General features: G+C 36.8%; 1 protein-coding gene across 3 annotated transcripts in view; it reads right to left on the bottom strand.

Moving 5' to 3' along the window:
• Positions 1-18,353, bottom strand: part of LOC123307700 — a 322,483-nt gene that overhangs the window by 187,999 nt on the left and 116,131 nt on the right. For all 3 annotated transcript variants that reach the window (XM_044890107.1, XM_044890106.1, XM_044890108.1), the window contains one exon: positions 18,019-18,276. In XM_044890107.1, the coding sequence (XP_044746042.1) occupies positions 18,019-18,243 (225 nt within the window). In that variant the 5' untranslated portion in view covers positions 18,244-18,276. The remainder of the gene's footprint in view (positions 1-18,018; positions 18,277-18,353) is intronic.

Here is an 18,353-nt window from a genome sequence, read left to right as displayed (position 1 = left end):
AAACTAATTCCACCAGAACAGTTCGGATTCAGAAGAGAGCATTCAACAGAGTAACAATTATTAAGGCCCACAGAATACATTACAAAGGGATTCCAAAATAAACAAGCTACAGGTCTTGTTTTACTAGACGTCGCCAGAGCATTCTACAGAGTATGGCATGAAGGATTAATATATAAGATGAGAAGTGCTGGATATTCGATCAAAAAATGCAAGTTGATCAGGAATCATCTCAAAAATAGAAGATTTTACGTGAAAGTGAGAATGCTCCTCATCAAGAGATAAAGAGGCTGGAGTACCCCAAGGGTCAGTGCTTGGGCCACTTCTGTACAACATATACATTCACGATATTCCGAAGAATCCAAGAACTATGCTAACGTTGTAACAATCGCAGTCATTCATTGTGATGAAATACATCGGACATTTCCATACGCCGGACCTGAACATCATCAACTCAACGTCTAGCCTATTCATGAAACATCGCCTAATAGTTCAGTCACCCACCGCCAGATGCTAGGGTGAAAAATTTCAGTTCTTCGAGGCTCAGCTGCGCCCCTACGTACCGAAGAAGGAACTACAGCTTATTTTGGCTTCATTTCTTTGAACCGCGTTGTTCCTCTAGGTGGGTTTAATACTCAATGCCTCTATGCAATTTTACAGTAGTGACATTGACAAGCAAGACCCGGACGGGAGGTCCCAAGTTGAGGCTTGCCTCTGAGCAATGTCACAAACCTAATTTAACAGTTTATATGTTTTGAATGACAATCGTATCAACTTTTGAAATTCCAAGTGTTTTGCTGACACGATCTGTAAGCATGTAAGCGGAGGTGGTTTTTTCTCGCTTGGCTCATTTTTCCATCTATAACAATGTTATTGTTATATTGACCATCATGACGAGAACACGTGGAATCGAGTGCTCACATTGTAAGAATAAATTAGATCGATATGATCAGGGCCGCCGCCAGACATTTTGCCGCCCCGGCAGAATAAAATTTTGCCGCCCCCGCAAAATGACATTTTGCCACCTTGACTATTTTGAGTTTAAGTACATCATTCTTCATGAAATAACGTACAACCTGTTCAAAAGTATATATGAACATTTCGAATTCAGATTAGCAAACAGAATATACAAATTATTTCGGAATTATCTTGGGAGCCGTCCCAAAAACTATACAGTCCGTGACCAAAGATTATAAAGTTAGGTTATGTTATAACTAACTCTATAATCTTTGTCCGTGACGTTTATCGAAGAGACCGATTGGCTAGAGAGCATTAACTCAAAAAAAGGGACAGTGAGTGGCCGCTGCGGTAGAGATATTTACAGGCTGACTTTGATAGTTATTTATTAGTAGAATGCGGCATCTTTGATAATTAGGCATCTGGCGGTATTCCTATTCCCCTTGTTTCTGGTTGAAATGCATTTTTATTCGATACTTTGAGAATTAATGTGAATTGTTTGGCGGCCAAGCGCGAAGTGCCGCCTTTTCGATTTCACTCTAATAATAAATAATGTTCGTCTTTTCGATTTTGAAGAAAAAATTTTTTGTGTTAAAAATTGGCATCGTTTTATCAACTGATTTGCCGCCCCCAGAATGTGCCGCCCCGGCAAGGTGCCCGGTTTGCCGGTCCTGACGGCGGCCCAGGATACCATGATTTCATCAAGTGTACAAAGTGTGGAAACTCTTTCCATTTAAAATGTTTGAACCTAACCCTGGAAGACTTGAATAGTTTTCGTGAAAGAGGAATGCTTGGCGAGTGGACTTGTACATCATGTACTGGAAAGTTTCCGAACACCGCCATAACGGATAAAGATGGAAATGCATCTGATAGTAATCCAGTGGGGAAGTTCTACATTGGACGAGACGATCTGGAAAATCTTTTTCGTGAGTTTACAAAGGAGATTTCCCTACAATTCACTCAGCGGATAAATAATCTGAATGAATTAATTACCAGCCAGAGTAAACAAATAGTCAACGCCGAGCCACGTGAGAAAATCATTAACCGGAACCCCCGATTGATAACACAGCGTACATCTGACATCGGCTTATCAGCGAATGATTCACCGGCTCAGCTGTTGCCGAGGGAAGGTAGTTGTGAACCCATGATCCCTACGGGTTTCAGGTGTTGCCGATAGTATTCCATCTCCAATAGACGGAGAGCCAGAGCCAAAAAAAGTCTCTGAATTTCTTAAGCCTGGTTTTTTCTCAGGTGATTACAATCATAATATACAATAAAATGCTGCAGTCAGTCAAGTGGATGTTAGACCATATGCCTCTGGTGCGCGGTCAAACATGTCGTGATTACCGACATAATAAAATCAATTTCTTAAGGCTGAAACTTTATAAACTTTTGTATTTTGGTATGTAAATCAAAATTATTATCAGTCAACGTCCGATCGGGACACAGCTGGTCAGTCAGCTTCAATGTGCGTAGCGTCGTTTATAAGGATGCAATTCGTTAATTAGGCGTGAAATTTTTTTGTAACTACTACTGACTATATTATTGATAAATAAAATGGTCAGTCAGCCATTCCGTAGAACAACGCCCGTCAGTCAGTGGATAAGAAATTAAATTTTTTCGCTCCCTATAGATATTACATCATAATCATTTAAAGTATAACACATTTATTTTAATGAGCAACAATTCGTTCGAAATCAACAGGACACTTAACGAACATGGGTATACGCACAAGTAAGAACTCATTGATTTTCAAACATTTCTAATATTTATTTAATTCATTAACAATAACAAGCTATAAAGAATCATCACATGATTCATTATCTGAATCTTCATCTGAATCCATATCATCATTTTCACTATCGTTATCTGAGAAGTCGAGCTCGAGTGTTGCAGAATCTGAAAAATAAATGAAATTCAGTAAAGAAAGTATTTTTGTGATTGTTTAATCCAGATAAAGATATTTCTATACCTGTATTTTTTTGTAGAGGTTGAATACTGACATCTTGTACAAGTTCTGGTAATTGGTCGCCTTTGAACCAATCCAAGTCATATTTCTCATCCACCAATTTCCACCCGTAATCTGTAGGAGATAGCTCCGTTGGAATTTGACGGTGAGCATTACGCCGAATATTTGAAATGAAGCTCGCTCTTAAGAACTGCTGCATCAATTCCGATTGGCATGGTGGCATACTCGACCCATCTACATTCTTTATTTTAATTTGAAAAGGATCATTTGTGGTGCTTAAACATTTATACGTCTGTGAAAATAAAACGAATCTTGCCTCGTCAATTGATTTAATTTTTTTCAAGCCGTATAAATGGCAAACAAGTTCTTGAACCTTATTGAACATGTTATTCTGGTTGCTTGCATCTACAAGTCCAAGGTCAGCGAATGTTTCTTGAAAATCTTCGCTTTGCATCATTATCTGCAGGGTTTTTTTTACCTTTCTTGTAAAAAGCTGGGTTAAAATCACATCCATTCAAAGCATGCAGTCCAGGAAGAGCATTGCAAACAGAATTTCCCAATTCTTGATGCATTCTACTGACCTCATCCTTTGATGCTTTCCAATCACACGTCCAGTCCAGTCTACGCACATTAAAGCTGATTGACCAGCTGTGTCCCGATCGGACGCTGACTGACTATCATAATTTTGATTTAGATACCAAAATACAAAAGTTTATAAAGTTTCAGCCTTAAGAAATTGATTTCATTATGTCGGTAATCACGACATGTTTGGCCGCGCCAGAGGCACATGTTCTAACATCCACTTGACTGACCGCGGCATTTTATTGTATACTATAATTGTAATCACCTGAGAAAAAACCAGGCTTAATAAATTCAGAGACTTTTTTTGGCTCTGGCTCTTGGACTACAACGTGTCATAGCGGAAAACGCAATGAAAATGTTCATACTGACAAAAACACAGGGAGTTCACATACCAATGTAAAACATAAGCTAGTCATTGAACCTTCAGGGTTTCCCACTCAGGACAGTAATTGGACTAAGGTTGGTGGTAAAAGTAATGCGGAACGCCGTAGGTTCAGGCCATCACTTGTTGTTGGAAGTTTCGAGGGAGCAACAAATGTTTCAGGAAATGAAAGGAAGATCACTTCCCATGTATCTTATTTGACACCTGATACTAGTCTGGTCGACTTGGGACTTTCTTGAACAAACATTGCGCCGAATGTGAATCTATCCAGTCAAAATATTCATTTTTTAAGGTGACTTTGATGAGGAATGAAAAATAGAAGGCTATGAATGCTGCTTGTTGGCCGAACAACGCCTCAGTTCGGTATTTTTTTCATCGGAGGGTGGGAAACCAATCAACCTCCTTTCCGGAGAAGAGTACCGATTCGGTATCCTGCAGCTGAATGTACAGGGATTGCTCAGTAAAATGAATCAACTTGAGGTCCTGGTTGGGGATCACAAGCCTCAAGTCATAAGTCTGGTGGAGCATTGGTGCTCTAGAATGGCTCTTGAAACTGTAAGAGTGCCGGGATTTGAATTGGCGACGTCCTATTGTCGTTCGACTAGATTGCGTGGAGAAGTATTGCTGTTGGTGCGGACGGGATTGGAGATGGTTGATCTCGGACTGGATCGTTTCTCTGTGGAGATGCACTGTGAACTTTGTGCGGTTAAGTTGAAGATCTGTGGTTCGGTGGTTTGTGTCATGAGTGTGTATCGGCCCCCCTCTGGTGATCTGCGGGTATTTTTGAAGATTATGTCGCATGTTTTGAAACTTTGTGGTGAAATTAGTCCTAAGATCTTTGTTTGTGGAGACTTGAATGTGAATTATCTTGACACATCTTGTCATAGCAAGAATTTGCTGGATGATTTGTTGACCAGCTTCAATTTAAATGTCACTTGTCTTTGGCCGACCAGAATTTTATCCAAAATTGACTATATTTTAACTAATGTCGATCAGAGCTGTTGCGTGCCGACTGTTTTCGAGGGGAACATTGCTGATCACAGGGCTTTTTTGTTAAACTATGTAATGGAAAATGAACCAGAACATGTTCCTACCTCTTCATGTCAAATGATAAGAGATTTATCGGATGCCAATCTTGCTTGTCTTATGAGGCATATTGAAACTAATGACTAATGATGAGGTTTGTTTAGAAAATGAAGAAGATGATTGTTTTGAATCTTTCCTAAATATTGTAACATGGCTTGTTGATAAATATTGTCCTATGAGATCCATAAGACGTGTTTCTGATGATAGTTCTCGGTGGATTACGCAGGAAGTTCGTAGGGGCAGCAGAAACCTTAAACTCCTTCATTGGATCTCTAGTGGTGTAAATACTCAAGAGGCTTGGAGTAATTACAAAATAGCTAAAACTGAGTAATTATTGAGAAATACCAAGTACAAATATTATAACGATGTTATCGAAAGTTCTAACAATAAAAATAAAACAGTATGGAGTTAGGACGTAAAAGATCCAAATTCAAAAATATCAATTTGAACATTGATGGTGCTCATGTATCTGAGCCACTAGAGGTTGCCAATGCCTTTGGGGGCTATTTTTCGTCAGCAGCGTCGGTTTCACTTTATGAATATTTTGGGCCTCAGCGTTCTCCTTGCTGTACTACGATGATAATGGCCAACAACACCTTTTTCTTTCATCCGATTAACGAAGAAGAAATAGCTGATATTATAAGATTGGTTAAGAATAAATGTAGCACTGGATTAGACCGGTTATCTGCCAAAATTTTAAAACCCATGAGTTCTTTTATCGCGAAGCCCCTTTCCTATATCATTTATTTGTCTGTGGCCTCGGGTAAATTTCCATCGCGATTGAAGATGGCATCTGTCATTCCTGTTCATAAGAAAAATGACACAGATGATGTTGTCAATTACAGGCCCATCTCTATATTGACAGTGTTCTCTAAAATCATTGAAAGAGCGGTAAACAACAGGATAATGAATTACTTGAACAAGTTTGATATAATTTCTGAAAATCAACACGGTTTCAGGGCGGGTCATTCCACGCAGTCGGCGGCTAGTGAGTTCATTCAGTATGTTCACGAGCGTTTGGACAAGGGATTTTTTGTAGCTGGATTGTTTTTTGATCTTGCACAAGTTTTTGACAGTCTTGATATTCGATTTGTTAAAAATAAGTTACATTGTTTGGGCTTTCGGGGTGTTTTTTTGGAGTGGATAATATGTTATCTGACGGGAAGATCATTCTACGTAAAGATTGACGGGGCGACCTCTGGGAGATATTTTGTGGATATGGGAGTTCCGCAGGGCTCCGTGTTGGGACCATTGATATTTTTGTTGTTCATTAATGATTTACCAAAATACATTAGAGCAGGTACACTATTCCTCTTTGCAGATGACACCTCGATGGTGGTTACGGCAAGGAGCGTTGCGGAGCTCTCTGAGAACTGTAGATTGGTTATGGGAGATTTTTGTAACTGGCGTCATAGGAACAGTCTGATGGTTAATGTTGGTAAAACAGAATGCATATATTTTAAGATAGATAATACCACAGACCAACAAATAAATATTACATACGGAGACACTACCATAGTCCCTCGGACGTTCGCTAGATTCTTGGGAGTGTACGTCGATGGCGGTCTCAGGTGGAGTGATCATGTGAATAGTCTCAGTAATAAATTGAATAGATCTTTTTTGTCATAAGCAGAGTCAAGCACTCTCTCCCATTGGTCACCATTTTCAGTATATACTATAGCCTAGTTTATAGTAATATTAGCTACAACATTGTACTGTGAGGAAATTCAACATGTCCTGTGCACCACTAAACATAGAAGCACAAAATTTGAAAGTTCCCCGTATTATCAGGGTTCCAAATTGTTCAACCACCTTCCTAGAGGAATGAAATGCCTTGACTGTCGTAGGTTCAAAAAGGCTCTCAAATCCTTATTGTCGAATAAAGGATATTATAGTGTAGCGGAATATTCATGTGACAAATTGTCCTAGAAATTTTATTTTTCATCGATTAATGTTTATTATGATTGATTATGTGTTGTTGTATATTTGTATTATTTGTATTGATTGTAATTGTATAATGACGTATCCTATACATATCTATATGTCAGAAAGGATTCAATATATATTATATTATTAATGCCGCAGAGCGAGCCAGCGCATCAAACACAGCCATGTACACAAGATTCAACTGTTTTATGTTTACAAAATCTCTTAAACAATGTTGTTTGTTATTAAAATATTGTTTATGTCTAGTAAGTGAAACGAGGACGTTTCAATGGTAAGTATGGCCGTGTTAGCAAATTGATTAATAATAAGGATAAATTGTCTTGGGAGTGGAATGAGTTTAAAATGAGAGACGTTAAGTCAGGGGTCGGCAAGTAATTTCAAGTGGGGTCCGGATGCAATACTGAAATGTTATGAAGGTCCGAGATCTAGAAAAAACTTTTTTAAATTTTTATTGTGCCACATTTAAAGAATTATAAGAAATAGAATAATGTAGAACTAATGTGAAAAATTACATCGGCGGTCTTGCGCCAATTTCTTATAGTTTGGTTCGAGCGAGGTACAGCAAATGCGAAGGGTGTCTTCAAGATGGGCGTCAGTTAACCTTGAACGATTTTTGTTCTTTATAAAATTCATTCAAATTCTTCTGTGGATGCTGTTTTATACATTTTCAAGGAAATATCCTCTTGCGGGGTCAATCATCTTCAGTTGAAGTGAAGGCCTTGAAATATTGAATAACTTTGCAGCGGCAGAAGGGACTGAAGTGGCTGCAATTCCATAAGGTGATTTGAGGAATTGTGACAGTTTCTCTATCTCTGCAAAATCCTGGAATCTCGTTGCACATTCATTTTTGAATTCAGACAGAAACCTCAAAAACTCCGCAATGTCTCCTTCAGAGTTCCTGTTTTTCTATTCAAGAACTATTGGGAAATTAATGAATTCTCGTCGCGCAATACCTTCCTCAATCCAGCTTTCAACAAGAAGCAGAAACACTTTGTATGAGATCACATATTAATTTCCCATTTCTTTGTAACTCTGTGTAGAGCGCATTCAAATATTTCAGAATGTCTTTCAGAAAACCAACAGCTAGCATATTGCGCTCGTTTGTTATATAAAATTCAAGTGCATTCTTGCTTCTTGTGTATTTAACTCTTGTAAAAAGAAGATCACTTGTTCTTTCATCAGCCAAAACCTTTCAATAACTTGACCTTTACTCAGCCAACAAACATTGTTGTGTTGCAGTAAGTCAGAATATGTCGACTCACATTCAGAAAGGAACTCCTTGAACTGTCGGTGCTGAAGAGCAGAACGAAATCGCATAAAATTAATCAATTTGATCAAGCTGTCCATCACTTCTTTCAGTGTAACACAAAGTTTTCCACAAAGGGCTGTTTGGTGAATTATGCACTGATAAGATAATAATACCTGCATTTTTATCCCTGATTCGCTTTACCAATACTTTTTCTTTGCCAATCATCGCTGAGACAACGTAGGTTGAAATCGATACCATTTTATCATAACTCAAGTTGGATTTTGTGATGAATTTATCAAATATCTTGAATAAATCTTCTCCTCGAGTGTTACCTTTCAACGGCAATATTTCTAGCAATTCTTCCCTGAACACTTTGTTTTCAAGGTCGAAAAATCTGACGAAAATAGACATTTGTTCATCATCAACAATATCACATGATTTGGCAAGTGCTATAGAATATCAAGGTGCTTTTTAAAAAAGTTCGAGCAAAGTACTTTCGATATCATTAGCTAAAATTTCAGTTCCTCTTGTATTACTTCTGGTCGACGGGTCGACAGTGGAATACTTTGAAGTGCAGAGGCAACATCTTTTTTCTCTTCAAATAAGGCCTGGACCACTTCCAACATATATTCTTTCACTATTTCAGAATCTGAAATTGTTTTCTGGTGTTTGTTAAGTGTCCAGCAAACACGCTTGCTCGCTCATGCAACGAGCTAGTATGTTCGTGCTTTTTTCGTAAGAACTTAGGTGAGCCTTGAGCTTTTTTTTTTCGAGCCTCACTGCCAAGAGGAAAGTTCTTCTGAAATTGCTGATGGGTTGTTTCGTAGTGTCGCTTTAAATTAGCACTTTTAATAATTGCGACGGTCTCATTGCATATCAGGCAAACTGGGACTGCCTGAGGCCTATCAGGCAGCGTGAAACAGTATTGTTCAGTCCACTCAGTCAAAAACCTTCTATTTTCGCTGTCCATCTTCCGTTTTTTAGAATCCATATTATTACGTATGAAACGTTTCTCCTTGATCTCTTCTAAAAGAAATGGTTCTGTAAAAATCTACAAACGGAACTACGCTTGACGACTTACGAAGAACCGCCAATCCACTCCATTACTTCCGCACCTGCGCACTACCAATTCAACTGGCCAACACGAATCGTTGGCGGGTATAACAGGTCAGAAATGCATTTCGAATGAATCAAAGTAGAGAATCAGAACCAGAAGTAATAGGTTTTGGATTAAATGCTGCTTTCAAACGTATGAGAGTAAGGCGAGTAGGGACAAAATTCAAAAAGTTCAAAATGAAAATATAAAACAATAAAAACTCAACAATATTTGACGGTCCAAGTTTTACCCTTTCGCGGTCCGTATCCGGACCGCGGTCCGCCTGTTGCTGACCCTACCGTTAAGTCATTCCTTTAAGCGACGTTTCGCAACTTTATTGTTGCTTCTTCAAAGCTCTACAAAGAAACACATACATAAATACCTACAATAACAATGAAGAATGTAACATCATAATACCTCAGAAATGGAAAAACTTCCGTCAATCGTCCATTCAAACTTTGTTAAAATTGAAATTTCATTTAATAAATAAATAAATATATATATATATATATATATATATATATATTCTTTTGAAAAAGAGTGTTACAAACTTTTACAATCTGAAATAATAATAATAATCATCGCAGAAGTAAACGTATTGCTTTGTCACATGATGATAATAAACAAATATTTACGTGCTACGCTGGCGTACAGACGTATGAAAAATACTTTTTGAAAATTGTCGAATAAACTGCGATGACGCGACGCTCCCACCCCCACAAGCAAACATACACTCAGAAACGAATGATACAAGTAAAATCAAAATAGAAACGCAAACATTTGAATTCTGTGACGGGAAAATAAATTTAGGATGTTATGGTATATAGCGCTTGAACCCAAACAATCAGTTCTAATATTAATGTTTTCGGTCAATTGAATTTGCACCATCATCTCCCCCATATTCCGCCTAAACCAATTGGACTCCCTATCCGAAACTGTTTTCTCTTCAAACCTAAATTCGTGTCCAGTACTAAAGTGATGTAAAGCCAAAGCTGTTTTGCTTGCTTTGGCCTGATTGCGATTTTTATAATCTTTTTTGTGCTGTCCTATTCTCGACTTCAAATACTGTTTAGTCCACTGAACTATACTCAAAATGGAAAGCGCACAGCAATAGATGCGAGCAAGCCGAGAGAGATAGTCAATAGAGTGTCGGGCCTTTTTGTCTGCCAGGGCCGTAGTGAGAGTGCCGTACCCTTGAACTTCTATTCCGATTTTTCCATATGGTATATATTTTTCAATGATAACGATTTTATTACCTTTTGATTGTATTGTCAACTCCAAATTGAGTACCAGAATAATCTTTATTCCTTTTTATCATTCTTCACAATAACACCATTGTTTCCTTCACAAATATTCTTTCAGAAAAATATCAACACAAAAAATAAACTTACGAAAAGTGACATATTTTTTTTTAATTTCGTATGTGCATCCATTTTTCAGGTCACCATCAAATCGGTATAAATAGCAAAGGCCATGAGCCTACATATATTCGAGGCTGTTTTCTCGTTAACATTTTTCTCATGGCTGGATGGAAAGAAGCAGACTATCAAAATGCCATAAAATTATTATGCCTCGCAAATACTGACATCCAATTCCGCCATATCAACAAAAGAACATGCCAAAATTACGAGAGCTCATCACACCAGCATATCCAATTATTACATAAGATAACGAATAGAAAATAATGCGTCGAATTCTAATAAAACATTATATTTTATGAACAAGAAAACAAGGAAAGCGGTATTAGTTCCTTTTCTCTGTTAGACGGTTCTGAGTGCTGTAGCGAAAACTGAATAACTGCATCACAAAACTGGACCCTTTTCTCATCGATTGAGGGAATTGTAATCTGAAAATGAAAATCGACAGTTATGGGTAACTGAAAATTCGATATATGTTATTTTTTTATCTAAGCTTATCAAAGTTCTAACAGTGAAATGAAAATTATTTAGGTGAAAATAAGGGAAAAAAATCACATAAATCTACTGATTTGAATGTTCCTAAAATAATTTAGTTTTGTTCATACCTCAAACTTAGCATAGAAAATATCCCACGATTGCTTTCATTCCACTAATTTTCAATTCTGAAAAATAGAATGATTTTTATTTTCTTTTTCAAAAGATACTGGGAATGTTCATTTCCATATTCCCATCGGATTGTATGTCATCATTATACTTCGCCATGAGTAGGATAAAAGGATCAGGAAAGATCAAGAGAATGATTTGTGGAATCAATAAGAACTCAGGTATTTGTCTCAACATCAGTAAAAAATGTTTCGTACATCACCGTGGTCTTCGTTCGTGTTAAATTGTTGAATGATTCACTGGAGAATTGTTGGATACAAATAGGTACAATAGAATGATCTTCAGGAATTGCCATCATACCCTTTTCCTACAGCTCTGATTTTTTCAGTGGGAAACTGAAATTTACAAGACGTTACTCTTATTTTCTATAAATATAAACCTTGCAATATCACCTACGGAAAGTAACACTCCCTTCAGGACTCGATACACACTTGCATGATTTAATACAGCACTTTTCCACAATTTTTATGAGCATAATGATAATTATTTTATTCGTAATAATAGTACGGTACTCAAAGATTATAGAGTAGAAAGATGGGAAACGATGTGACTAAAGCGATTTGAGCGCCATCTATGTGTCAAGCGTGTTTTTAAGACGCTAGAACTGGTTAAAATATTAATTTGAGTGCCATTTGCAGAAACATATGAAATTTTTTAAGGTTCCAGAAGTCAATTTTGATCAAAGAGGTTTTGAATGTTCTGATTCTCGTACAGCTTTTTGTTTGTTGCTCATTATTGAATTTTTTGTCTTATTTCTTGGTGAAAACACCAAAATATTGTTCAAAAATTATTGAATGGTGAAGAACTGTGGATAAAATGGATTTTCCGAGATCAAGTTTTTCACTCAACTAAGGAAAATGGAAGCTTAAGTATCAAAACTCGTAACATGTGAATCGGTCATTCATTGATTCTAATTTTCAGGTCTTCGAAGTGGATAAAATTCTCAGGGCTTGAAGACAATTACTTCAGCAAACACTACTTACTACACCATGTGCAGTGAACATTTTACTGCAGGTCAATTGAGAACTGTTCATCGACGTAAATTGTTGTATGCAGAAAACATCCCTTCCATGAACGGCCTATATTAAGGGGAAATTATGATCTTTATAGGTCCATTCAATGATTCTCAATTGCTAATGTTTCCATATATTCAGAAATGCAGAGGTTTTATAGATTTCCATTTGGGAACCGAGTGACTGTCAAATTGTTGTTTAGAAAGACAAAGTTTTATGAAACCTGCTGTGAGTGTTTTGTTCATTCATTAATCAATTTGTATATTGTGTCATGAAGAGACCATATCATAAGGAAATCATAAAAAAGCTCCAAGAAACTATACTGACATACAGGTCTTCTATATATCTGTTTTTTTTTAAGTGTGGTTCTGAAAATTCTATAAATAATACCTACATATTATGTAAGTAACTGGAATATGTATGATATGATGGTATATTGAATATTGGTTCATATTAATTGCTGATATACAACGTGTCCCAAAATTCAACGATAAGCCGGCGCCGTAGGGTGTACATGGTCGTGAATACTTCAGAAAAAATAAGAAAAAAAATCCAGCTCACTTTGTTATTCAATTACAAAATAACTTAGAAATTCTACGGAAATTAACACCCTTCATGACATTTTAAGTTACCACGGCCACAATTTTTCAAAAATTTTTGTAAATTTTTTTGTGTCGGCAACTTAAGTAGTACTGCTGCCCACCACGATTCCTTAATCTCCTAGAATACTTATAGTTTTTACACAAAAAATAATCAAAATATGTTTTTCCCATAAAATTTTGAAAGATTTTTCCGTTCAGCCCACTTTCCCTTATTGTTTTGTTAAAAAAAGTATGGAAACTATGGCGGCAAGTTTTTTTAAAAATTTACACAACTAACCAAGATTCTAAAATGGTATAATACTTCAAGAAAACTAGTCTCAAAAAGATCCATATTAGTAGAAACAATAATGAAATTTCTTAATTGCTCTTGTTGGTAGTAATCAATTATGTGCCTAAAATGGGTTTTTGTTGTTGAATTAATTGAAAAATGGTATTTATTTATTTATTTGATAATACCTTACAAAAAATGTTCAAATTGCTTGCCGCCAGCATCAATACACGCACGACATCGCCTTAGAAATGATCTTTTAATGCTTCGTGCATATCTTTTTCCACTGATATGAGCCGCAGCTTGACAGATTTTTTGCCGAAGTTCGTCGAATGTCGTGATGGCTGTCGCATAGATCCTGTCCTTGAGACAACCCCAATAGAAAAAGTCCAGGGGGTTTAGGTCGGGTGCACGGTGAACGTAGCAAAACGTACTGATCACAGATCAATAATAGTCATTGGTACCTTAGAACATAGATACATGATATGGACATTCTATGCTACGAATGAATTTTTTGTAGTTCACACATTCGATGTTTCTCTATCTAGCGCGACACTAAGGCAGAGGCGTTATATTGAAAAATTTACATACTTCCTATCTATTCGTACTGAAAATTGATGTTACAATGATGTCCGAGTCAACTGTCTCAATTTTGATTGGCAACACTAAGCAACTATCTCACTCCAGTCTTAAGAATGTTCATTTTTCATTCCATGTATCTATGTTCTGAGATTGGTACTGACTTCCGAGAATAGAAACTTCTTTATCAGTGCTATTGTTATTAAACGAAGAATATCTACTATCCTTCTCTAAGGTGTATCTCTCCCTATATTTCTCTCTTTAATTTCTAAATTTCATCAACAACACACGTACCCCATTGAAATTCCAAGAAATTACTTCACACAATCTCTTTTCGGCACATAATAAAAATTTTCACTATGAACGAGAACAATTAAGTAATTTAGTCCTTCTAAGAAATGGTACGCATATTTTTTCTGCGACTATTTTTCTTGGATTAATATACTATTTTGGAATCTTGGTTAGTTGTGTAAGTTTTTGAAAAAACTTGCCGCCATAGTTTCCATACTTTTTTTAACAAAACAATAAGGGAAAGTGGGCTGAACGGAAAATTCTTTCAAAATTTTATGGGAAAAACATATTTTGATTATTTTTTGTGTAAAAACTATAAGTATTCTAGGAGATTTAGGAATCGTGGTGGGCAGCAGTACTACTCAAGTTGCCGACACAAAAAAATTTACAACAATTTTTGAAAAATTGTGGCCGTAGTAACTTAAAATGTCATGAAGGTTGTTAATTTTCGAAGAATTTCTAAGTTATTTTGTAATTAAATAACAAAGTGAGCTGGATTTTTTTTCTTATTTTTTCTGAAGTAGTCACGACCATGTACACCCTACGGCGCCGGCTTATCGTTGAATTTTGGGACACGTTGTATGTATATTTTACAAATTCAACTATGTTCATTAATTCAGAACAACCTATTGTAGAAAAATAACACCTTCAACGTATAGCAGATCACCATATACTATAGTGTCCTAGTCAAAGCTTCATTTATTGCCCACAATTTCAATTTTTGTAAATTTTTTATGAATGGCAATTAAACATATAGCACATCCAACAGCGTTTTTCGTTGATATCATTGATTCCAAACAATGTTTAGATGAAAACTAACATCCTGATCACAAAACAAAACCATACTTTTGTTTTGTCACTCAGGATGTTTGTATCAAAGTCGATATTGAAATTTAATGCAAAGAATAGTATTCGAATTTCGCGCCCCTCAATTAAAAAACAGAAAACTGTTATCAAAAAGTTTTTCTGTATTGACACTGCGTTTTTAGCGCCATCTCATTGTCACGCGTGTTTTCACTGTTCAAAATGTAGTCGGTTTTTAGTACTAGCGATATGAGGGCGTTTCCTATCTTTCTACTCTATAATCTTTGACGATACTGTTTAAGCCGTTTCCATAGTAATGAAATCAGTTATTGGAGCAGAGGAAGTGATTGGCTGAAATTTATTTACAAGGATAGATGATCCTCCTAAGAAACCCATCTCTCTCGGCATGCATCTATTTATTACTGGGCGCTTTCCACTTTCCAGTGGTTTAGTCTGACCTATGTATGATTTTCCACACGAAAAAGGTATTTTGTAAATCACATTTGACAACATATCCAACGGTGTAGGATCTTTCAAACGTGTAAACAGGCAATTGGTGGTTAGTATATTATAGTATGCTAACCGGGTGTTGTTATTTAGGGCTCCATTAATTGCTTGTGAAAGGCCCTATATGAAGGGAAATCTGAAGTATCGGCTATCTGATGTAATCTCTTGAACATTTGTGCGGCCAAGGTTTGCGAAAAATGAGTGTATCCACTGGTTGACAAAATTTTTGGGGTAGTTGTTGTTGCTCAAGATGGTCCTTATTCGTCTCAGGTTGGCATCTCGATAGGAAACATGACTCAAGTTCACCATTCTGTACAGTAGTCCTCTTATTATGTTTATCTTACATTCAAACAACCCAATCAACCATAAGATAAACATAATAAGAGGACTACTGTACAGAATGGTGAACTTGAGTCATGTTTCCTTTCAAGATGCCAACCTATTGATACAAATAACAACGATTCATTCATTTGAATGGATTTTTTCTCAAATGTACAAAGAGACTGAATTTCTTCTTTTTACAGATAATTTTTACATGGAACCCGATATGGACAGATCCGAAACAAGGTGCACTTTCAGAATCTGCAGAAATATACAGGGTGTCCCATTTAAATAAAAAAAGTTTTGTCATTTCCGATTGAACCGGAAGTATCTCATTAATGAAAATATGCTCATCAGATGCATTATGGTCCATTACACTCAGCTGCCAAATTTCAAAAATATCGCCCGTTTTGTTTTAAAGATATTAATTTGGTACTAAACTTTATCCCAACCCTGTATATTCATATTTATATTATACTGATTCTCCATAGGTACCGAAGTACCCCTCAAAAGCTCCGTAAGCTTGTGCGAGTTCGGAGAATCAGTTGTGTTCTGTGCGTCGATAGATAGGGTTCAACCAATAGTAGAAACGACTTTACATTTAATCCAAAATTATAATTACCTAATGGATACTATGAAAAAACCTTAAAGTATAAAGAGATTTATTTTATAACAAAAAATTGTTCATTCACTAAGTATCGCTTGAATCAAGTGATATTTCAAATCAGTATATTACATTTTCCTCCGATTCCTCGCTGCTTTCATAATCGCAGTTGTCATTATCGTCGTCGCAATCAGACTTATCTTCATCATCTGAAGATTTGTTAGCTGAGGTACGTAATACATTTTCAACCTGTATGGGAGTTTTAATAGGTTTGGGTATGATGAAAATGCTGACAGCTTTTTAGGAAAAGGCAAGACGACCCAGTGGAAACAGAAATTCTAATTTCTTATCATGTGCGTGTGAAACATAGACCTCAAAGCATATTAGTCCGTCTTCCAACTTCTAGGATCTGACAGAGAATTTTAGTTATTTCTGGTTATGCCTTTGGAATAAACTTTTGTGAGAATTATCATCGGTTTAAAATATTCTTCCTCTGTTTCAATATTAATTCATTTGGACCTATTAAAACATGACGTTCTCATTAGAATGCATTGCGCCCAAACTCTCAATATTCGTATAGCGCCCGACGAAGGGTAATTACATAAATAATATCAACAGCGTTGTGTACAACGAGCTTCTACACGTGGTTATAAGAATAATGCAGATGCACTCTTGAGAACCCCAGACTCCTTTCACACCACGGGTTTTTTCGTCGAGTTTTTAGCGGAAAACAACAGGTTGAAAAATTATTCATCGGGTTTTATCCGTATGGTGGAAATCTCGCGGCGATAAGCGCGGCCGAAAAGGCAATCCGGTTGTTTTCCGGTGCGAAACTAAACCGGAACACGTGTGAAAGATCCCATTATATCAGTGTAACTCAGAACATGGGGTAGAAACCCGACGGTAAAAACCCGATGGTGTAGAATGAGTCGAACTCTCTCTTACTTTATTTCGGATATCTCGCGTTTTCAACAGATGGCAGACCTAACTTGCGGCCATTTTTTCACAGGCAGCCATATATCATCATATTCGAAAAAAAATCGGCTTTAATTTGATATCAAAAACATCCGTGTACGTTATGAACGTAGAAATACATCGAAATGTTACCTGCTTACAGCTGGCTTCGAGGTAGTTGCGGCCAAGTGTGCAACGGCAGCCATGGATTTTAGTATTCTCTACATGCATTGCTATGATGTGGATGATATTTCATTTCAATACGGAGTAAACGAAATTTCTCTTCGAGTATTGATTAACATTAATTTAATTAAAATTACTTGCGGCCACTTTTGACAGGCTGCGGTGTTATCAGTGTATTCTCCTATCCATAAACGTATGTAAAAATGTGTGTTTGACTCTGTACGTAATGGACGTAGTGATTCTGCAGCGGGATCTCGTACTATAATAATTTACAGACTGTATAGAAGCGTTCTCTTAAATATACTTTTTAAAGATCACTATTAAGACCTCGCGCAAACAGAAGGCGTCCGCGTTCTGCGGTCAGCGTTCTCTGTGATCTGTAATCAAAAGTAAAGTAATCATCTACATTCTACCGTCACGATCAGGCCGTTGGCAGCGAGGTTGGTTGTGTGTGTTCTTAGCCATCCTTTGATTACAAAGAACGCAGAACGACTTCTGTTTGCGCGAATTCTAAATTAGTGTAAATAGTACATCACTGCGACTCACCTCGAACTTCGATGTATCTCTACCGAAAAGGTATCTCGGAAATACTAGATGGAAGATTCTACCCGATGTTGCGATAAACCTCTGGTATGGAGCACTCCAGTTAGTGTCCAAATCATGTGGTTGCGCGTTCGCATCTTCGAAAGATTTAAATCCAAAGTTATTCTCGTTGCAGGAGGAGAGCATGAGAGAGGAGAGTAAAACTATAACAGCCAACATCACTGTCATTTCGAAAGCCTACGCCATTCATGGAAGAGACATCTGTAAAAAAAGAGCTTCTATTATAACTTAGCAGAAATAAGCATTACACTCTTTTCCCATTCTGAAATTTGTTGTAT

The sequence above is a fragment of the Coccinella septempunctata genome, chromosome 2, assembly GCF_907165205.1.
Source record: "Coccinella septempunctata chromosome 2, icCocSept1.1, whole genome shotgun sequence".
NCBI classification, from domain to species: domain Eukaryota; kingdom Metazoa; phylum Arthropoda; class Insecta; order Coleoptera; family Coccinellidae; genus Coccinella; species Coccinella septempunctata.
Note: the sequence above shows the minus strand (reverse complement) of the source record. Positions and strands in the feature narration are given on the sequence as shown.